Below are 23,564 nucleotides of genomic sequence, written 5' to 3' on the forward strand. Positions count from 1 at the left end.
GAGCTGAACACAAGTGTCATCTCATACATCATTTTGGAAATGTACTCACCCTTTTGCCGGGAGGTCCTGGTACTCCAGCTTCACCAGATGGACCTGGAGGGCCCTAAAGTTGAATAGATAGAACACTTCACCAAAACTGAAGAGTTTTGTTATATAATGAGATATCTCCTCATTTGTACAAAAAGATGTCACAGAACAGACTCTGTTCCGGCTCTCCTGCAGACTGACATATTGTGGCTATGTTTGCTTCATTGTGCGCATTACACATTTCAGTGGCCCTGAATTTAAAATGTACAATAAGCTGCAAAGTGTTAGCACTGATAGAAGTTCAATCTCCATTTTCTCTTCTTGCAATTTCTTTCTAGATAACCCAGAATGAAACAAATAGCTTATCACAATGCTGCTAATTCAAACTATTCTGCATCAGGTTATGGAAAACATTAAGGAGGGAATCACTGAGTGCATGGGAATTTGTTTGCAGTAGCAGAATGTGACTGGCTGATATTTTCAATGTGTTTACTTAGCAGGTTTTTACAATTTCAGATCATGTGAGACTTACAGGCTGACCGGCCTCTCCATCGTCTCCTTTGTCACCTGCTAAACCGTCAAGGCCCTAAGGAAAATATACAAAAGAGCCAAACATGGAGTTATTTAACTGAATTCAACTCAACTCAAAAGAATTTTTTTTTTTCTCACAAAAACAATAAAAAGCTCTGCAAACAATAACAAAATCCTCTGACACAAAATAAAACAATAAAGCAATAACACAATAAAACAAAGGAAGAGTTACGGAAAGACATTCATTGCTTTTCACTTCATTTCTAATGTTACTAGTATTTTCTCATAGTTAATGATACACAAGCATAATTCATTCGCTGAATGCTATAATACCCTGAATATGATGCAACAACATTAGATTGACAGTAGTAAGTATAAATGTAGAACTTACAGCAGCACCAGGCTCACCAGGGGGACCAGGGTCTCCTGGGAAGCCGACAGGACCCTGCAGACAGATCGAGACACTGAGGAGACTGATCTTGACTAAGATATTGGACATTGCGTCAAATATCAGTTATAATAATGCATCGGTCATGGCTGTGTGTGTATATGTGTGTGTGTGTGTGTGTGTGTGTGTGTGTGTGTCAGAGGAGTTGACATACAGGGTTACCCTTGGGACCGTCATCTCCAGGGGGTCCGCGGGCACCGGGGGGTCCAGCAGCTCCTGGTGGGCCGGTTTCTCCCTTCTCACCAGTCTCTCCTCTGGGGCCCTGAGGGAAAACGCATCATGGGCTTGTCACCATGAAGACAACATGAGAGCTGTACAGGCTTCTTTGACAATATGAAGCTAAATAAAGCACAAGACACATGTGATATCACATCTGTCACTTCTGCCACCAAACTACTGCAAAGTGTGGTTTCGAGAGCTGAGAAAGGACTAAAATGAAGCTCTGACATCATTTGTTGTACAGATTCATTTTAAAATCATAGTTCGATGCACTAAATGATTAAACTATAAAAACCTTATCATACAATATTTAGCAATAGCAGATACAGTGTCTTTAAGTGTTGGCCATGACTCAGAGCAGCAACTGAAGCATAATTACAAGCCCTGAATCGTTAGTTGGTCTATTAGAGCCGAGCACCTCTCCAGTCGATGCCAGCTCGACACCTTTAAAATTGATCTCGATGTAACGTGCAACACTGGCTCTATCTGTCACTGTAAACTGATGCGTGGCAGCAGACGGATCCGTGACTGGCCCGCACCCATAATCTCACCATGATCTTATCTCCTCTTATTTTTTCAGGATTTTATTGCTTTATTGTCTTTTAGTGCTTTAATATGTCTTGTCTTTAAGTATCTATCATTTTGATTTAATACTGCTTCTTGTAAAGCACGTTGAGCAACATTTCATGTGATGAAAGGTGCTTTATAAATAAAGTTTATTATTATTATTATAACTCAGGAGGAGCCTCTCTGGTGAACACAGCAGATTTCTCCTGCTTTGCCTGGATTGATGGCGGCGCTCTGCTCAGAGATATTCGACATCAGGATGCCTACTGTGAATACTTCATCCTGATTTATGCCACTGAAAAAGTTAAAAGCAGCGGCATCTTGCAGGCAAACACAATATGCTGCATCATGAAACAGATTTAGTGCATGTTATGTGGATTGATGCATGTTATGCCTGTTACATCAGAATGTGAACTTCGTGTCATTAACACTATTTTTGGAGACGTTGAATGACCAAATGTTACTGCGAACACATTGACTTTTGCCTCTTTTGCCTGGTAGAGGACATTAGATTAATGACGCCACTGATGGTGGACGTTTCCAAACGTGGCTGAGCTAATTATCTGCTGAACAGCCCTGAGGTTGGGAGTGTTTCTCCACATCAGCCAACAGTAATCAGAGGTAAAATACTCAGAGGTGGAACAGCCCCCATAGCTTTAAGTGTCAAATAATAAATGTAATTAGCTGCACTCACATATATTCACAGGCACATTCTTTAAACATTCACAATAGCACATGGGAAGGATTGTACACAAGGACACACTGCTGGATTGTGCTGGATTGCTACTTGCCGTGCATTTTAAGTAAGGTTTATGCATGTATAAACCATCAGTTCCCTTGTTTTTGAAAATAAGAAACACTCTCAGAGATGAGATGAGGAGTACTTCAGCATGATACTGTACTTACCCCGATACCAGGCTCTCCAGGTGATCCTGGGTTTCCAGCCTCCCCGGTTTCTCCCTGTGATCGTACAGTGACAACGTGGATTATCACACTTGCAGTAAATGATCCAGATGGTGCTATCAGCTGACTAGTTCACTGCTTTTGGTTTTTGTATCTTCTCCCTCATTTTCAAACACACAAACTTTTTTGAAGTATTACATGATAGTAAAAATCTCATTTGGAAGCAGATGGAGAAACATTCTGCAGAATTCACTTATTTTGAAGAAAAACATACCAGAGGAGATGAAAGATTTCGTAACTGGGAAGTGCTAACCAAGTGCAGGAAAAAACACCAAGCATGTTAGGTTCTTACCTTCTCACCAACACCTCCCATAGAACCAATACCACCGGGGGGACCTTGTGCACCCTGTGGATCAATAACAGTGGCATTAGTTTATTAGATTTATCCAAAGAAAATAAGAATCACTGATGTGAAATTTCCTGTTTTTGACAACAAAACTTTGAAAATAATGAGTATGAGTGAAGACAACAATCAAACTTACATTGGCTCCACTGGGACCTTGAGGACCTCTGGGGCCAGGAGGACCAGGTGGACCCTGATGGCAAGAACAGAAGTTACACTATGTTTAATGTCTGCTCTGTTAATGGGTATGATAGGACAGCACTTTAATACTGTTGATCTATGGGAAATGTATGTCTATCTCCAGAAAGAGCAGACCGCTGTCATTTTTCATATATGATTATATCTTCCTTTTACAGCAGCTGTACAAGGAAGTGCAACAATAGTGATCTGAAGTACCCACAAAAAAAACCCACCTGCTGTATTATAGAAAATGGGGTTGTGAATGACAACCTGTGTGTCTCTTATCAACACATGAGACCTGAGACAAGAACATAATACTCAGCTATGGCTCAGCATAGCAAAGACAAGACCAGAAATCTGACTTTGTGAACACAGTCAGACACAGATGGGCAGAAAGACAGAGGTACAGGCTGCTCTGTGTCTGTGCTCGTTACGCTCGAGTGCTGGTGTGAAGGTATGTCAGAAAATCAAACCCCCATACAATATCTGTACATAATACTTGTCTGTTCTGATTATTCTCTGACTGACAACTCAGTGCTCCACTGACAGTTCTTTTATTATAGTCGAACTGTATTGAAAAATTAATAAACGATAGCTGAAAAAACATCCTGCTTTGGAACACAGCATGCAAACTTTTCACCAGTTGAATTTCTTTTTTTTTGTGTAAAAAATCTTCCACAGACTTCTAAAACATCTGCCAAGTGACTGGTGGAGTTGCCAGACTTTGCCACCAGCCAAAACTTCAGAACAATTTCCCACCTCACTGGGTTGTACGTGAAAACAATGTGAATTTCTGTTACATAGAAAAATAACAGAAAGAGTTGCGCTTACCATTGGTCCAACGTCTCCATTCTCTCCCTTCTCACCAGGGGGGCCGGGTAAGCCCTGAGGAGAAGACAAATATTTGTCAGAGCCAAAAAAAAGGACATGTGATGCAGAACCTGAGACAAAACTACACATGAGGGGTAAATACATTTCTGCTGCCCATTGAGAGGTACTTTCAGATGATGTGTGTTGAATAGTGGGCTTTAGGATGCAATGTGATGGAGAATGCATTAATATGAGCAGAGCCCCTGAGTGTAAACACACAATTAGTCAAACAGGACACCTATTGTAATTAAAGGGTATGGGAGGCTTGGGTATAATCAGCCTGTGTAAATTACAGGGTGGGAGCTCCATCCATCTATGTCCACAGGAAAGTGGAAACAAAGGGGACAGTGCAGGCAGTGCATATTATCCAGTTCTGGGATTCAATCATGCTTGACTAAAACAGTTTGAATACAACTTGGGAAGGTGTATCTGCGATGAAAATGAAGGAGCTCTCGCTTGCTATTGTGGCTTATTGTCTGTCTGCATAATTGCAGTTATTGTTTGCTGTGTTAGTTTAACTCCGATGATGGAGCATGTGTAATCAATAGGTGGGTGGAAAGCGGCCGTAATGATAAGTTACTGTAAAACCTAAATGACATGGATATCGATCACTGGGATCACATACGTGTAGTTTCAGTCCATTTCGTTGATTTACTGTACCTGCGATGGCAGAGAGGGCTAATTTATAACTGACTCTGACTGGAACTTCAGTCATGGTAATAAAACACGGGAGGAGAAACAATGGAAAAATAAATGAAGCATCAACTTTTTTCATGTATAATGTTTGGATGTGACAGACTCTTGATCACTGCTGGAACTGTCAGGCTTGTTTGTAAAATACATGAATTAATGGATCAGAAGGCTGGAAATAAGAGAAGTGTATTGTGGGTAAAATTAAAATAAACCATATGCACACACATTAAAATACACACACGGGTCTCATTCAAATCTACACATATCAGAGCAAATCAATAACTGCTTACTCATGACTTGGCGTTTTCCTCCGTTTCCCACACTAGCCTTGGACTACTTGGAGTAATCAAATCTGTACGTCCACATCTTAACCTCTCGCTCTGAAGCATTCATCCTCTCAGCGAGGACTCCAATATTCCACAGCAAACACAGCCCCAAATGACGGAGGGCTTTCAAACCGAAACCATTCAGTCCCCATAGTCAAAAATCATTAATGCTTCAGATAATTGCATTGAAGAGCTGAGCTTGCAGTGGCTGCTGCCATCTACTGAAGGGCAGCTTAGCCAAACATAATTAAAAGAGTGGAGATGGAGTGCATTATGCCCAATTAAAAGCCAATTGCACTTAATAACTCTGTTATCTGGCCCTATTGACCAGTGGGGTTTCGCTCTAATTTCATCCTCATTGAGTCCTTGGATAATTGACTTTGAGATATTCTCAAGTATGCTGTTTCTTTTTTCATTGCTACTAAAGCAAGTTTCTATAACTCAAGCTCATTGGTTTTAATGCTCTGGCCTTTTGCTCCCCTTTCAGTCTGTTACAATTTTGTGGAAAACAGAGTTGAATGGAGCAGTGTAGTGGGGGAGCAGTACGGGAAAGCTTAGCCTTAGTTCTAGTGTCACATCCTTATGGGACAATTTTCTGGACATCTGATGTATGGTTAAAGCAAACAGAAAATATAATGGAGTCTATGTAAATTTTGCTAAACACCAACCACTGTGGCCTCAAGAGACAAATGAGAGAGACAGAGATGCTCAAACATACTGTAGCAGTAGCACAAGAGACATCAATGAACCGACTCCATAATGTCAGCAAAACAGCAATATCCACCTACATGTTTCTAACATTAGCCACCATAAACGTCACATCACGCCTCACTAAGTTAGATTGTGTCTGCAAAACTCCTGAGTGTGTTGAAGTGAGGCAGGTTGCATTTTGTTGCTCTTTATGTGTGTGAGGAAGAAGAAAGTGTTATTTCCTCTCTCAGTACCAAAAAATGGTTAAATATTGCAGGACTCCAAGAAAAACACTTATCCATGAATCAGTAAACCACTACCATTGAGAATAAGATAAATAGCCATAGATTGGCTGTGTGTTGAGGTAGGAAATAAAATGAAAATTTCATTTATCTGTTTTATCTGTGACCTCTGTAAAACCACAGGTAAGCAAATGTGTCTATCCTAGTATCCAAATCCAATTTGAACCACATCCTAACTGACTAGTTGCTTCAGAGCTGGTGCCCCTTTTCTCTAAATCCTCTAGCCAACAAATACTCTATGTATATTGTAATTTGTTTTATATGAGACATATTTGCAAAAGATGAATGAATTTATTCTATACATTGATTAAAGTATCTGATCAAATACGAGCTGCCATGGCAGCTGGTCTCTTATTAGGGCCTGGGAGCACTGCAGGGGAGCAGTTTACTGCATGATAATGATGCAGACTGAGAGGAAAAACCAACGCCAGTCTCCCCTCCACCATTAACGCTGCGGCAAAATGCCAAATGCAAAATGTTAGCAATGGTGATGGATTTTTCGCACTGTCTATGCTAAGGAAAGTCCTTGCGGGGGAAAAAGCATTATTTGCCCAGGGGCAATACAAAGTGTTATTAGGAGCCAAGGCTGCATTAATAAATTATGCTCTGTTTTGATGTAAATGATGTAAGGAGAAATGAAATGTTGTCGTTTTATGGGCTATGGAGGAGCCTGTTCTGCTGGCTGGCTTTCACGGTGTGTACCTACTGAGCTGCGTTCAATGTGATCTGGTTGTCCTGCGTGTTTATCTAGAGGATGTATACTTAGACTTACCTGCAGCCCGATGGGTCCTGGCAGACCTGGGAATCCTCTGGGTCCTTCGTCTCCTTTCTGGCCAAACATACCCTGCTGTCCTCTCGGTCCAGACTCACCGTCGCTGCCCTGTGGGAGGTCAAAGTTCACACAATGCAAACGTCTTTATTCTGATCCCCATTAGCTGGAGCTTTAGCAAATGCATGTCCACAAACACTCATATCAGTGTGGTTTTTCTCTTATGGGATTTCTTGGCGCTCTTAATCCTTTTCAAGGTTATGGAGCATATCCAAGAGTGTTGGTCGATGCCCACATTCAAGCACAGGTTGTGGATGGACAGTTACCTTAGTGCCTTTTCTGAAGGTCATTGTATATCATCCATCCATCAAGCTTCTACACCCACACATTACTGCTCAGTGTCAGGAGGCGGCTGGTGCTTTTCTCACCATGAACTCTGCACAGGTCAATAGTTTATATCTCAGAGCTAATGCAAAATCATTTAGAGGTTTAGATTCAACCTGTAAATATTTTGAGTGCAGAATGCATGGAAGAAATTTAAAAGGACAAGGATGAGGCAACTGTCCGAGCCACAGGTGCGCTGTGTTGCTGGGCTACCTGGGGAAACAGCAGCCATCCTACCAAAGCTTCTCATCAGGGAAACCAGGATGAAGTACAGTACAGCCACAGGGTTATGGAAAACAGTGCATGTGAAAGATGCTGACTTCATCTGTGAAGTCAGAGGTGCACAGGGCTTCCGAGGATAGAAAGGGGAGACTACAGGGAACGAGTGGAGTGCTGACAAACTGGGAGTTTTCAGTTCAAACGCATGTCAGCAGTTGAAAGAGCTTGAGGAGCAAATGCTGAGCCCTGGGACATGTAGGCAGCCTCAGGTGCTGGTACTGAATGCAGAACAGTTAAGAGGGAAATGTTAGGTGATTACAGGTAGCATGAGTACGCCTTTGAACTAAAGAGTCAGAAACAGAGTGGATTAAACTTTAGAGAGACTTTACACAAACAAAAAAAAAAAGCCACAAATCTGACTACCCCAACAGTTCCTCAGGGAGAGTGGAATCAGAAATGTGTCTGGCCCCGTGCACAACCTGCGCCTGGCAGACTGTTTCCATCCTTGATGGAATTGGAAAGAGATCTCCAAAACAACATGGAGGACAGCCTAGAACTGTCATTATCATCAAAACATCAAGCTTGGTTTGCTTGTGCATGATTAGTGAAATGGTCCAATTATGGAGAATGTCAAGTATTTATGTGATCATGAGAAGCGGAGCCCCCGAGATAATGAGTGGGAATGTGTTTAAAAAAATAGATTGGATGGTACATTATAATCATCATTACAATTGAAAATCTAAACCAAGTTAAACTTGTTTTCTTTTTGCTAAATAATTCCAGAGTATTTTTTCAAAATGATCCGTGATCCAGTGGAGCAGGTCTGTCTGTTACTGTCCATCATTCACCTCAGAATTAATGACTTCTGCTCTGCATTAATCTGACAATGCGTGAAGTTGTGCATGTATTGTAAGTCATAAAACAAGTTTATATTCTGAAAAACTGGCTTCTTGTTTTCTGAAATCTGAAGTGTACAGTAGCTGATTTAATTGGATGAGGTATGATTCAGCACAGCCACTTGTATGACACCTGTGGGTATGAGAGATGCTCAGGCCTGGAGGCATCATACACGTGCTCAGGCAGGTGTAATTTATGAGTCACTTGAAGCACACATCTATATCTCTTTCCATTGTCACTGAAACAAATCTAAGTGGTTATTTTAGGATTTTTGTTTGCCTCATGTTTCGTTACACACAAGCTTTTAAATCATAAAAATGTTTTTGCCTCCAGCCAAGCGACATTTCATAAATTATTCTTGTACAACATCTATGTCTTTTTTTATTAGATGCTGCTAAATAAAAACCTTCATCAGGATGTTTACCACATTCTGATGACGCCTTGACTCCAAACTCTTCACCTTAGTTGCATCGTCAAGACAAAACCACTGGAGCTGTTGTAAACCTTGTTAAGCCTTTGCTGAAAAGGAAATTGGATCATTCCTTTTCCCTACAAACACCCACATTTCTCCTGGACTGAGGGGTGAGGTAGATATCGTCAAACGCGATAACAACATCATGACATGCAGTGATAAAAACGAGGGCAGCTGATGTTGAAACTACACAGCACGAGTCAGGACTCCGTTATGAAGATATGAATACACATGAGCAGACTGACTCACCAGGACAAACAACTGTTAAATAATTTGCTATTCAGCTTGGGTGCGCTACCTGCTCACGGCAATCCGTCTCACCAGGTCTATTCCAGCCCCCACAGAGCCCTGCAGATGCTGAATTTTTGCTAGGATGGTTGTTAAGGCCTGATAATTTACAGCAATGAGCTGCTAGTTGCCCCGAGGCCATCAGCTATTGTAGAGGCAGGACTTATCCCGTGGTGTTAATGAGATGGATGAGTAGAGGATGTTTTGCGCCATACAAGGCAGTATTTTCAGCTAGGTCTGGCACCATATGAGGTAATACTTGGAAATGATTGGCAAGTTGTGGTACCATTGTGGCTTGTGAGACTGTTTTGTAAATGGAAGGTCACAAGTATAATCCTATGGAAGAATCACAAGGCAACACAAAATCTATATTTGTAATTGCAAAGTAATGAATAGGCTACCCTCATTTTAATACGTTAACTTACTCATACTAGTAAGTAAAAGTTGTGATTAAGATGAAATTTGTGTAACACTCCTATGATAAAAGGAAGGGGATTTTAAATGAAGAGGGCTCGCAGCCAAAGGATTCTGGACTGCAGAGGCAACAATAAAAAAGCAATACTGCTTGCATAATGTATCTCTGACCTGGCTGGAACAGCGCTAAATGCCTGACCATCTGAGGGATAAAACATTGTTTTTTAAAATCAGGCCACCTTAATGTAACAGGGGTCTCCAACTGTGCACCATTAAGAGCAGTAAGTGTGCAGTTTTCCAATCTATCTAAACTCTCTAACAGCTCATTTAGCTGATTGTCAGACCATCAGCAAGAATAAAAACCTGCAGACACTACACATTGCTCTTAACAGAACATAGTTGGAAACTTCTTGATAACAGGGGGTAGTCTGACAGAAATAGACATGATTCTGTCGTTTTGTTACAGCACTGCAGGTCTGGAGGCAACTAGTTAAAAATCTCTGCCCAAAGGCTTTTGGTCCATTTCCTGTATGGAATCATCACCTCATCTGTCTTCATGAGGCCTTGAATCTGAGTAAATATTTCAAACTTTCATTGTTATGAACTCAGAACCCACAGGGGTTGATGGCAATTACATTTTTAAGGCATCTGAAATGTTGGAAACAAAAGATAAAAAAAAAAAAAATCAGTATCTGCCAAATAAAGGATAGAAAATGGCTTGACTTTGACATTTGGAGAGGATATTGGTGTGCACGGGTTACCAAGTAGTGGCTCTCTTTTCATTTCATGTTTTATTCCTGAATAAGGCATCCTTTAATAAAAGAGCATGATAATATTTCATGAGGGAGAAGTTGACATCGGATGGCCGGAGGAGGCGATACTCACAGCTGGGCCAGGAGCTCCCACCACACCCTGAAGACCACTGGGACCTGGTGGACCCTAAAAACACAATGAACAATGAGATATGCAGTCTGAGACAAGACAGAGCTGCTTTTTTCATTTATGCTGGAAGTTATTGAAAAAATGTGCACACTAAAGCTGTTGATCCTCACACAGACTGTCTACCTCAGGGGAATACCATTTCTCTAGGACAGAAAATATATTTTAATATTGAATGAATTTGTAACTAAAACCGAAGTCAGTTAAAAGTACAGATATTTAAGATCAGTACAGAGCACATTGGTAATTTCATTAAAAACTACGCAACCATTTAAGAAAACATAACAGCACTTCAGTTAATATTTTATATGCTGCAGACGGTTTAGGGCAAGGTAACCTAAGATGAGTCATTGCCAAGTAACCTATGTTTCTTTAATTTATTCAGTTCACTTGAGAATTCAGCACCTAAGATTAGTGTTCTTGACTCAGTTAGCGTGGATTATCATTCACGCCTCGGTGCCTTGTATCAAAAAAGTTTTGTAAAAAGTAATAAAGAGAGACAACCAAGACTCACAAGTTCACCCTTGTCTCCTTTGCTTCCCTTCTGTCCAGGTCCTCCAACTTCTCCCTGTGGTGCAATACAAACAACAGAGCTCACATCTCCGCTCTCCATCTTAAAAGGCTCTTGGCTCCCATGTTTAGTCAAAGTCCAATATCTTAAAGTGTCACCTTTACCATGACTGGGCAGTAAATATTTCTCAAGAGATTCTAATTTGATTGGCCCACAAAGACCCTGGGCAAGTGTTTGCAATTAATTGATTGGCTTCCTCTCTAACCTCATTGGCACTGTGATTGACGAAATGGTGTGCTGGAAGATGTGACTGGGATCGGAGAGGTGTGATGGTTACAAATGCAAAGATGCAGATTTGTGGTTCAGTGTATCAGCAGTGGATGTGGGATTTTCTAGCCTGAGGCTCTGATTACATGTATTTGTTTATCTGTATACAGGCACAAGAAAGAGTGAGTGGACCCCTTGGAATCACTGTACCTGCATTTATGTATGAATTTGTCCAAATATATGGTCTGATCAAACTACTAACACAAATTATTGTATTGTTCTCGTCCATATTGAAAACATCACATTCACAGTTTAAGTTGAAAAATGTATGTGAGCCCTCGGCTTGTGACATCAACTAAAGCTCTTTGAAGTGTGAAGTGGAGCAACTCCGACTGATAAACACACATTTTGAGTTTGCCATTCATAAGAAACATCTGCTGCTGTGAACCACGACTCATGAAGCTGAAAGGGTTACAGAGTCATCTCAAAGAGTTTAGACATTCAGCCGTTCACAGTCAGACAAGCCGTCTATAAATAGAGATGATTTAGTTCTGTCTCCTTTCTCTAGAAGTGGGCGTCCAGCTAAGATGACTCCAAAGGCACAATGCAGAATGATCGGTTAAGTAAAAAAGAAGCCCACAGTAACAACTAAAGGCTTAAATGAGTCATTGGAGCTGGTTAGCATCTGCATTTATGAACATATACGTAAATAATGATGCATGTTTGCATGCATTTCAAAGCAGGACATGATGGAGGAAGCTGCTGCGCTACAAAATAAAATTTAAAAACTTAAGTTTGCCCAAGAGCACCATGACGTACTCTTTCTTGACAACGCTACTGGGAAAATCCATATGTGTTTGTGAAGATGATGTCAGGGTGGCTGTCCACCTGCTGAGGCTCCATGGAAGCTGGGTGATGCCAGACCAGACCTCAACCCAGCAGAGACGCTGTGGAATGTCTGAGCTGAGGCAGTGCGATAAGTAAGAATTCTTCCTGAACTTTGTGCAGGTCTGATTCACAACTACTGAAAAGGCTTGTTTGAAGATATTGGTGCCAAAGTTGGTTCGGCCAGTTATTAAATCCGAGGGGTTCACTTAGTTTCTGTACCAGCACTGGGAAAGTTTAACGGCTTTGTTCAGTAAAGACACAAAAGATTATAATTGTCCATGTGACTTTAGCTGAAGCACATTGTGTTTGTCTGGACTTGTGACTTAGATGAAGATCAGATCACATTTCATGATCAATTAACGCAGAGAAACAGGTCAGTCTGAAGGGTTCACATACTTTTTCTTACCCCTGTAAGTTTATCAACAATCTGTTGTATAAGTGATGATATTTTCTGTAATGGCAAGCTTTGTTCATGTATGGTATATGTGTTAAATGCTGCATTTTCAGAAATATATATGAACTGTATATAAAGACAAGCCTATCTGAAATAGCTATGTTGTGTCATATGTTGTTATAATGATAGACAGAAGTATAAAAAAACCCAAAGAAACAAAGTAAGAAGATATGAAGAGAAATGCATACGACACCCTTACAGCTCTGATCAGACACTGCCAGCTGTAGACAGGTCGTGTCTCCTTTGATGTTATCAAGATTGTTTTTTTTTTGTTTAACAGAAAACTTTGCAGTTGATCTACAATGTTCTGATCTCAGGAGCTGACTGTTACAGATGTTGAAGTGGAATGTCCATCTGTTTCTTAACCTTAATCAACCTTAGTATCTGCTTTTGTTTTGAAAAATATCAATCATTACCAATATAATTGTCTGAGGTGGACATTTAAATGGAGGATTCCTAGTATTCTAATTAATACAACTTTGTTCCACCTTGTCACCATCCTCTCCAGGGGGACCCTGAGGACCAGCTGGACCAGGAAGACCAACAGGACCTTGAATTCCATCACGGCCAGCAGGGCCCATGGGACCTTTCTCCCCCTAAAACATCAAATTGAGAACAATCATAAGGCAGTGTCACATTACTAGCACTCAAATGTCACCTTTCTAAACTTCACAGTGCATGCAGAGTTAAAGAGTTGACGCTTGACTGACTCAGAGTTAGACAAAAAAAAAAAAAAAAAACTCACAGGAGCTCCCTTTTCTCCGGCTGGGCCCGGTGGTCCTTGAGGGCCGTTGCGTCCTGTCAGACCAATGGGACCTCCAGGGCCAGCAGCACCTCTCTCGCCAGGAGAACCCTGTCACCAAACAACAAAGGCCCATCACTCACTGCTGCATTATGCGGCAGCTAACTAGAAAAGTCAATTTCCTGCAGAGGGAACAGTGTGGAGCAGATGAAAGCCACAGGAAATGTGCTTAGTCTAAGCTCAACCATGAAAAGTCTGAATTCATTAGCAAGGCTGCCTTAATTAAGATATTTTAAAGAAATACCTTTTCCACAGACTACAGCCTTAAATACACCTGGACGAATGAGCCTGACTGTTTTTTTTTGTTTGTTTTTTTTTCAATTTTCACAGAAAAATATCCAGTTTATCAAGTATAGATTAAATGCAACAATCACATATTAGAGTATGTAGACTAGAATATGTGTGTTTTTATTTCATTATTTGCAAGGAGCTGCAACAACAATAATATTAACTATGATTTAATTGAAATAAAATAAACTGGTAACAACAGCTGTTACAACAACAGCCTCAAAGCTTCACTCAGATGGGAACTGCTGATGAGTAAACTCTTATCTAACTAATAGGATTCAGCTGCTTTCCTCTGCCAAGGCCTCATGGAAGGTCTCGCCATTTTTCCCCACATTAATGTGTCTTATTACCCTGCTCTTCACTCTGCCCAGGTGGGAGCTCATCCCCGTCTCAGTGGCTCCGATCACATAAACTGTGACTACATTTTTGATCAGCACGTCATTATGGCATCCTCCTACCAGGCCAAAGATTCACCCCAATTCACACAACACACACACAAACACACACAAACACACACACACACACACTGATTCAGCTGCTGATGTGAGCTGCCACCTGGCACTCATACGCCTGGCCCATTTCATGACAGACATTACTGGTGACACACACACACACACACTTACACAGCTCCAAACTGTCAACCCCGGCCAACCTGCTCGCCAGGACACACACACACACACACACACACACACACACACACACACACACACACACACACACACACAACTTTTTCTTTCTGTTTCCCTCCCTCTCATTTTACCCACATTTTTCCTCCCACACATGTGATTCTGTGGCTAGAAATCAAAACTGCAACACGAAAACATGCAGACACACAACCAAACTTTGTCACTCAACTTGTCGCATTCATCCTCTCCGTTCTGTTTCTTTGTTGGTCTGTCTCTTTCGAACACATACACACAACCCCCTGAAAAGACTATGAAACTGCAGCACACACCCAGTGCTCACAGACTTTCCCACAGCACAACAGCAGCTCAATCTCTGGCAGGAAATCGATGGAGGAAAATATCAGATCTCTTGTGTGCGTGGGCACTGCACACTGGCCTTTTTTTTTTTTTTTTTTTTTTAAGGAGTTTTTTTCAAACACCACCAAAACAGTCTATCACATGTTTTCAGCCAATGGCTCACTTTCAAGCCAATTTAAGAAAACTATCTCATTTCGCAGAGGAAATGGTTTCACTCTTTCAGAGAAAGCCCCTCTTTTCACTTTCATCATCTTTTCATCCGTGCTCTGCATATCCGCTGTCATCTAATCTGGTGTTGCTCTGTCGCTGGTGAGCAGGGGCAATTATCGGGAGCCTGCGTTTAACGCTTGAACAAAATGTCAGACAGTTCAAAGCTGCCTGTCAGTCAGCCTTCTGTACAGATTCACCGCCAGAGCTCCCGAGGCTGGGTTCAGAGACAAAGGCAGGAAAAAAGTGCCCCACTTATTTATGGATTACCCTGCCACTCCTGCTCCTTTTCAGGGTCCTAAACTATTTAAAAGCAAGTCAGATGATTTGACACAGTACAATGTATGAATGCAGCTATAGCATCTAAAAGGACTGCAATTACTGTGACTGAGGTTAATCAGTGATGCAGAAGATGCATCATAAGTACCTATAACCACAGAGAAAAATCCCAAGTATATTATCAACTGAGTGTAAAGTTTCTTTAAAAGTAGTGCTCACACAGAAATGATAAAGCCTGACAATAAGACACAACCTTCCGCCATCTGTCCCTGTTGCCATAGTAACAACTAAGTGTGAGTGGAAAAACATCACAGACCAATCAAGTTACTGGGATGAAACTAGTTGTTGTTCAATTAGGCAATTAAGCAGTGATTAGGCCATGCTTCAAAGTGATGTTGTTGGGCACTCTCTTTAATTTCATTCCAAAGAATATCTCTTCGCAGCTGTAAAAACACAACTCAGGCAGCATATTGCTTTTACCAAACTGTGGTACACGGTTTTATAAGCCTCTGAGCTGCTAAAACTAGTGTTTGTCCTCTGCAGAGCAATATGAAGCAAAAACACAATAAACATTGGATTGACAGGTGATCTTCAGTTCGAAAAATATGTGTAATTGTATTGATCCCAGATGTGCATCTTACAAGGCTTCACACATTATAATATCCATAAGATATAAGATCCAAACTGAGAACTATCCCTTTTATGAGAAAAGAAATATGAATAAAGGCGTTATATGGCTTTCCCCCCCCCAAAATAACTAAGTAACTAACCGCCCTGCTCTACTGTACCACCTCTAAACTGCAGTTTATGTGCAGCTGAATCACCGGAGAATGGAGCTGCGCGCAGCATGTGCAACTCTGTTCTCCAAAAGCACAAGTCACTTTTCACTGCAATCTCTGTGGCAGGAGAGATGAGGTAACCATGGCAACGGGCTACTTACGATGGGGCCAGGGGGACCCTGAGGCCCTTCTCCTCCCTTTAAGCCAGCTGGACCCTGAAAGCAGAGGACAGGAGAGGGTTAGATCTCACTCGCTGCAGGCCGCCGCTCAATGCCATTCAAAAAGCAGTAATCACAGCTGTCAAATGGGCCTTAAATGTCTCTACGTGTGAGCCTGTGTGTGTATGTGTGTGTGTGTGTGCATGTGTAGATCTGAGTATACCTGTGTATCAGCATGTGTACTGTATATGGAAAGCTAGGATCCATAAAGGAAGTAAAGAGCAAATTGTGATCTATACACTATTAAAAAAATGGAGGAAATAATTTTATATTTATGTATTAGTTATAAAAACATACAGTTGATCAAACATCTGTCAGTTCTCATTTTGACTCTCAAGTAAAGTTTTCTAAACTCTACTTACAAGGTAAATCTATACACTTCTAGACATAAAAGATGTACCTCTGATGATGATGTGCTTTCACAATCGACACATTATTAGCTCCGGATGTAACGAGGCAGCAGGTCAATAGAAGGTCAGTTCACCCAAAATACAAAAAACATATTTTCTCTTTGGCTTTATGTGTCCAGGTTTTGAGATATCAATCTGGGAGATTTCTTCTATCACCCAAATCACATAGAGCTGAGAGGATTTTTGGTTGTGGAGCTCATGGCGAAGGGAAATTACATTTAAAATATCCAGCAGCAAAGATTTCATTGGAACTACTTTCTACCAGAGAAATTGTTCTCAGTGAGGTCTATGGATTATCCAGAGAAAAGCAGACGCTGTTTCTGGAAAGAGATGCTGCTGCTGAATTCTTTAAATGTAATATTTCAACGCTGTGAACCCCACAAATGAAATCCCATTCACCAGAAGAGACAGACATCTTGAAACCCGAGCACATAAATCCAAACCTATCTTCACAGTTACACACCACGAGCTGGGTGAGGTGGACTGCAACTTAACGATAATTTTCATTATCAATTAAGCTGCTGATTATTTTTTTAATTAATCAATTAGTTGTTTTGTCTATTAAATGTCCAAAAACAATGAAAAATGCCCTTCACGGTTTCCCAGAACCTAAGGTGACATCTTAAAATCTTGCTTTGTCCGAAGAACAGTCAAGAACCTAAAGATATTCTGTTTAGTTTAATGTACAACAAAGAAAAGCTATTTTTTAATTTATTGAAATTTGTGAAGTTGGAACCGGCAAAAGTTTGACTTTTTGGACATTTTAGCTTGAAAAAAGGCTGAAATAATTAATTATCAAAATAGCTTAACAGATTAATTTTCTGGCAATTGACTACTTGATGACTTCACTAATCAGTTCAGGTCTAGAGTGAGGAAATCATCACTGGGAGAAAACTGGGTGAACCAGACCTTTAGAGCAGTCAAGCAATCCTGGTTGCATTCTGTTAACGAGTGGGTGGAAATTCAACTATTGTATTTGTCTAAAATCATAAAATACTAAAATAACAATTATCATGATTTGGTGCCACTGCACAGAAATAATAATCAATTAAATAGCAAGCTTCAAAAACATTTCCTCAGGCTGCAGCTCAACTCCATTGATAAAAAAAATGGCTATTTCTTAATAAGTTATGATATAGCCTTATCTGTAGGCTGTATTTATATTATTAATACAAAAGGTGCCTTTACATGAGCTTAAATGGAAATGAAAAAGAGAAAGGACGGAGCCCGCAGTGGGCCACAAGTTCGGGTATCGTCCATCTTTCTCTGGACCCCTGTCACCTCCTCCAGGTCCCCGCCCTTTTGAATGGCAATGCCTGTGCTGCTGAATCACGGCACCAGGAGGCTGAGGCCGCATATGGAAAACACAGTTCACCAGAGGCAGTAAAGACTTTCATTATAATAACTAATTTACAGGCTCCAACAGAGCCAGGGGGTGCGGAAGCTGCCAAGCAGACTCTCCACCTCCCCGGCTTCCACATTTTACCACGGTGCATTAGAGGGCTGCAAGGATCTTTCTTTGCTGGACACACAAAAAGTTATTTATTGGCTTGTATATCACTACTGTGCTTTTCCTCAAGACTGAGAGATGGGATAAAGAGTGTGTGTGTGTGTGTGTGTGTGTGTGTGTGTGTGTGTTCGTGTGTGTGTGTGTGTGTGTGTGTGTGTGCATACTGCTCTAGGCCAATCCAAAAAAGAAAAACTAACTCTTTGTACCTGCACTGCACTCTGTCAACAAACAGAATGAGATTATCTTTTATGCTCTTGCTCATACAACAGGTGCACATGTTCATGTATGTTTGTGTGTGTGTCACTGGATGGGATCACTTTAAGGGAGAGTGTTTGCTCATGCAGTGTGTGCATATGCATGTGTGTGTGTGCTGCCGTTATGAAGAAAACGCCATCACTTTGCACACACGGGACAAACATAACGGTGGTAATAAGTCTGAGCAGTGCTGTCGTGCGCTCTCTTAATGGTCAGCCTTGAAATGAGTTTCAGCCTCTACAGTCCCTTAAGATGATCCTGAGTGAGCCTCTAAAAGCCATCCCCTCTCACCTTGAACTTCTTCTCACCCACACCCACTCCTTCTGAGGATTTATTTGGGTTACTCAGCAGGCCGTGTTGCTTGCTCACAAATTTTGTGGGTTTGGATCAGAGTCAGAGGGGTTTGATTCATTCTTCGATCGGAAACAAAACAAGAAATCCTGCTAGGAAAGGATCTGAAACTAGTGCAGCTTTAAATGCTGAGTGAAATGCCTCTAAAATGCACAGATTACAGCTGACTGCAGAGACATTTACCAGCTGAAGCGCTCTGCCAAAGCCCCATTTAAAACACACTATAACCTACTTCAACCTTGCTGAGATAAATGATGATGAAGTGTGTTAATATTGTGTCTGAGTATTCCTCTCTATTACTTCTGTGTCAGCCAGTTCTGTACCTTCTAGTCAGGTCCACTGCCAAGCCTGACATTTGATTTAACAGCAGGTTGTTAGCCTGGTAATTGGAGTTTGGAGCTAAATTCAACAGGGTGTGTGCTCAGGATGGGGGATGAAACACTTGTATGTGCACATGTGAGTGTGGTTGCTTATGTGTGTTAATGTGTGGGTGGTCTGTTGTGTTACCATGGCCCCTGGAAGACCTCTTGCACCCTGGAAGCCCCTCAGGCCGGAAGGTCCTGCCTTGCCACCAGGACCCTGGGGACCTGGATCACCCTATAGCAGGAGATGACAAAACACCCACTTAGCTGACATGTGATATACTGTCAGGTCATCATTAAACACAGAAACACTTTAGGTGAAAGAGCTGAATCTTGATAAAAGCTGAGATTATACCTTATTATATGTGGTATAATTTCAGCAAGTGAATGAGAAGTAATGGCAAAATAGTAGACAACCACTAAAGGAACAATATAGATTAGAATACACTGGATATTAAACAAAGACACCAAGTCTACTTTTTAATGCTTGTACCACTGAACTTCAATTTCCCAAAACACAATTATTATTATTCCAGATTCTGGTAAACTAAGACCTCCTGTTCAGGTCTTTTTAAAAACACTTTTAATTCTGATGTGAGTTGTTAAAATAACAATGACAAACATTACATTTAAATGAACACAAATAAATTGTTCTATGCTCAAGAGCCCTACATGACAGTTGTTACCATGCTGCTTGATTTTCCTATAAAATATAGCATATCTATATATTGCAGCTTTGGCCACAGCTTAAAGTAGCTTCTATTTATTATACTTGTCATACAAGTCATACATTAAGGTGCCATGGGTAGTTCAAGTGCCAGAACAATTACAACAACTTCCAAGGACAAAAGCAAAGAAGCTTTACACTCATTTCCACTGTGGTCCTTGAACATACGAGGCAGGAAAAACCATGATAAAGAAAAACATAACACATGTAAATATTCATTCATTGCTTTTTTAACATACAAAATAAATGGTCTTTTACCTTTCCACCCTCTTTTCCAGCAGCTCCAGGTAGACCTTGCTCACCGGGTGGACCAGGAGAGCCTGGGTGTCCTCGCTCTCCGCTGGGTCCCGTCTCTCCAGTTGGTCCCTGACAAGGACAACAGAGAAGTATTAAGGTCAGTGTACTATAAATATTTGTCTTCCCCTGTGTACTAAAGAAGATATGATACTGATACAATAGTAGAGTCTAAGAAACAAGTCATACTGTTTTATTTACTTACTTTACTTACTTTTATTTATTTTTTCCACAGTAAAAAGAAAAGTCTTAATGTGGTGGAATAATTTATTTTCAGCCCAGACGTCATTACCTACAGTGTCCAAAAATTCTATCTAGAGCTTCTGATGCATCCAAATTCCAATCTGTGCATGTGGGTATTGTTTTTATAAGATTCAGTTGTTACAGATACATACTTAAATTTCAGTGTCTGTCCAACCACACAGGATAAGCAAGGAAGTAGCTCCTGATAACCACAGTAGTAAAGTGTGCTGTACATGTACCTGAGGTCCAACCACCCCACCAGGTCCAGGAGGTCCTGTCTTTCCTTGGAAGCCCTGAAGGGGAAACAGAGATATTATTGACAGTACAGAGGCTGGTTGTAGAGCATGCACTGTCTACTTTGTACTGTAAATGATGTAAAGGGTCTGAGCCATACAGAAAATCAGTACGAACTACCTATCAGTATAAAGTTTATTCGACCTGTATAGTATCTTCTATTCTATTGGCTAATATTTCATTGTAGGGATAAATAATAGTCAAAATATCTTGTTCAGGAAGCACAGTAAAAATGCAGTGCATTACTTAACTGAGCTCAGGGAAACTCAGTTACATTCAAAGTACATGCAGAAAGTATTTGTTCTCAGAAGTTCCAAGTTTTGGAAATACAATCAAAGACAATGTTGCATAAAAAAACATGTCCATTACTGTATCTACTGTTATAGCATCGATACAGAAACCTATGTATGGTGAGGCCCTGATGATGGGTGGTGCTGTGATCAGTGAGCATCAACTGTTGTGACAATATTCCCAATCGGCTCAGCTGTGCTGCAGCGCCTATATTCCATTTTCTATTAATCGTGCCTCACTCTCACCCTACAAACACATTTTGTTTGCTATTTCAGTTCTCTTCATCCGTGCTTTACTTTTTGTGTAACCTATCCGAGAGGGCAAAAGGCTGGGTCGGGAGAGAGTGGGCGCCAATGCACGATGTTCGGGGTCAAACGGCTCAACACAATACATTCACAGATGAAACTACCCACTCACCGTCTCTCCCCTCTGTCCAGGGTGACCAGGCAGCCCATCTTTTCCTGGTGGGCCCTGGAGGGGGTGAAAGAAGTAGATGGTTCATAAAAATCAAGACATCAGGTTGTAAGTGTGTTATTAATATTTGAAAAGCTTGTGCGAAAAGTGTCAACATGGACTTGTTGTGGGCGGTGCTAACTCGCAGACTGTTTGACAGCAGCTACTTACATTGGGTCCTTTGGGTCCAGGGAAACCGACAGGTCCCTGTGGTCCTGAAGGTCCCTTTAATGAAAAGAAAATTAATGGAGTGAGCAGAGAGAAGAGATGAGAAACACAACATGGCTTTAACTTGGAATTGGAATTTAATTGGATTTTAGTTGGCAAATTTAGCTTTCTTGCGATTGCACTTGAGAAATACCTTTCATTACCTTTTCATTATAGATGTTTAGGATTTTAGCCAAACAAATTAGCTATGAAATTAGTTAGCCAATGGAGTCAGCAGCTGGAGCACAGGGATTTTGATGTGACAAATAGCTGTAATTCACTTTCAGTTAAGATTCAAGTGCAATGTACCTGATGTACTTTTGCTGTCAGTCAGTGCAAAAAAACTTCAACATTTCATGAGGGACTGATCAAAGAATATCCGATACTAACCCTCTCTCCTGGCGGGCCGGGAGGTCCATCATTGCCTGAGGTGCCCTGAGGAACAAGAGGAGGCACAAAAACATGTTCTCAGCTTTGTCAAAACTGTCAGAGTATGAAGTATGAATGAGTTATGGAAAGCACTGACACTGAGACTATACAGGAAGTGTATTTACACTTTTATATTTCTACAAGATTTGGCACTCAACAATTATGCTTTATGTAATTAATATGTTATGTTTTATGTGATGCGCAGTGATGTATTTGCCTGTTTCCAACAGACTGATTGAGATTTTCAGTTTTTGGATGATTACTTCAGCCAGTAAGCAAAATTCATCTGTTCACTGCCACTGATTCTGTTTATTTACACGGCAGGTATATGCTTATTTGTTCTGTTTGTTTATTAAGCTTCTCATTAACTTCTGTAACAACAACAGGGAAGAAAAGCACAACACACAAACATCTGGCATCCACACACACACACACACACAGACACACACACACACAACATACAACTCAACAAAACTAAAGACAGGCAGAGACAAGACAACAGAGACCCTGTATAGTACATTGGATAGTTCTACATAATTGCATTGCCTCTTAGAGACCTGAGGTAATCAATAAAGCAACTCACATCCTCTGATCACAGATAAATCAGGATGGCTGGCTCTCTCCATCTATATCACTCATTTTAGGAGGATTAGATTTACTCCATGTCTGCTTTCATTTTTTTTTCATTTTTCTTTACATTTATGTCAAATCTAATCTTCTTGCTTGTTCAATGTCATTTTGATTTAAACAATAATCTGTAATAACTTTGTCACTTGTGCAGTAACTGGCTATTCCACAGTTGTGTAAAGAGTGCATGGTTTGTCACTCATGTTTTGAATACAACACTGTCTACTGTTACCCAGACTTTTGTGAACTGCAGTTCTTTATTTAAGACCTTTTCATGTGTGCGTTGTGGAATCATTTGGTTTAATTCAACATTAATGGCAAATAATAACAACATCAACAATAATAATAATAATAATAATAATAATAACAATAATAATAAAAAACTCTATTTGTATAAAACCTAAGCAGCTACAGCACATTAGTAAAAACTGAAAATATAAGTGGTCCTGAACTGCTTCCTTGAGGGTCAACACCACACATTATTACTCTACCTACCATTAAAATATGCAGAATATTTCCTATGAATAAGATCACTTTTAATCAGAGTCATAAGTCATAACAGTCATAACACTTCAACTAAGTCAATCATAACTACTGATTAATTATGTCAAATGTTAAACTCTTTCTACTGCCTGTGTTAATGTTCTGTTCACTTTAACTCTGTATAAGTATTTAGACACATTCATTATCACCGGCCTCACTGTTAAATATTGAGTACATGACCATTGTTCTCACCTTTGCACCTGGCTTTCCTGTTGGTCCTCTTGCACCACGGCCACCACGTGGACCCTAAACACACAGTATATAAAACAATACAGTAATGGGAAACAAATACAATTTTCTGTATGTTTTTCTATATTAGAAAATATAACTGAACAATAAGAATTAAAAACT

At 40.6% G+C, this 23,564-nt stretch overlaps 1 protein-coding gene across 5 annotated transcripts in view; it reads right to left on the minus strand.

Annotated features, from left to right (window-relative positions):
- The window catches only part of col11a1b (collagen, type XI, alpha 1b), a 92,485-nt gene that overhangs the window by 10,947 nt on the left and 57,974 nt on the right, over positions 1–23,564 (minus strand). For all 5 annotated transcript variants that reach the window (XM_071490676.1, XM_071490675.1, XM_071490677.1 and 2 more), the window contains 21 exons: positions 23,406–23,459; positions 22,005–22,049; positions 21,579–21,632; positions 21,372–21,425; positions 20,609–20,662; positions 20,091–20,198; positions 19,251–19,340; positions 16,161–16,214; positions 13,407–13,514; positions 13,150–13,257; positions 11,056–11,109; positions 10,488–10,541; positions 6,932–7,039; positions 4,110–4,163; positions 3,238–3,291; positions 3,048–3,101; positions 2,699–2,752; positions 1,161–1,268; positions 950–1,003; positions 560–613; positions 50–103 (listed from right to left, as the gene is read on the minus strand). In XM_071490676.1, coding sequence (XP_071346777.1) covers positions 50–103; positions 560–613; positions 950–1,003; positions 1,161–1,268; positions 2,699–2,752; positions 3,048–3,101; positions 3,238–3,291; positions 4,110–4,163; positions 6,932–7,039; positions 10,488–10,541; positions 11,056–11,109; positions 13,150–13,257; positions 13,407–13,514; positions 16,161–16,214; positions 19,251–19,340; positions 20,091–20,198; positions 20,609–20,662; positions 21,372–21,425; positions 21,579–21,632; positions 22,005–22,049; positions 23,406–23,459 — 1,431 coding nt within the window. The remainder of the gene's footprint in view (positions 1–49; positions 104–559; positions 614–949; positions 1,004–1,160; positions 1,269–2,698; positions 2,753–3,047; positions 3,102–3,237; positions 3,292–4,109; positions 4,164–6,931; positions 7,040–10,487; positions 10,542–11,055; positions 11,110–13,149; positions 13,258–13,406; positions 13,515–16,160; positions 16,215–19,250; positions 19,341–20,090; positions 20,199–20,608; positions 20,663–21,371; positions 21,426–21,578; positions 21,633–22,004; positions 22,050–23,405; positions 23,460–23,564) is intronic.

The sequence above is a fragment of the Trachinotus anak genome, unplaced genomic scaffold (genome assembly GCF_046630095.1).
Source record: "Trachinotus anak isolate AG129_WGS33_773 ecotype Australia unplaced genomic scaffold, CSIRO_AGI_Tana_v1 ptg000012l, whole genome shotgun sequence".
Taxonomy (NCBI): domain Eukaryota; kingdom Metazoa; phylum Chordata; class Actinopteri; order Carangiformes; family Carangidae; genus Trachinotus; species Trachinotus anak.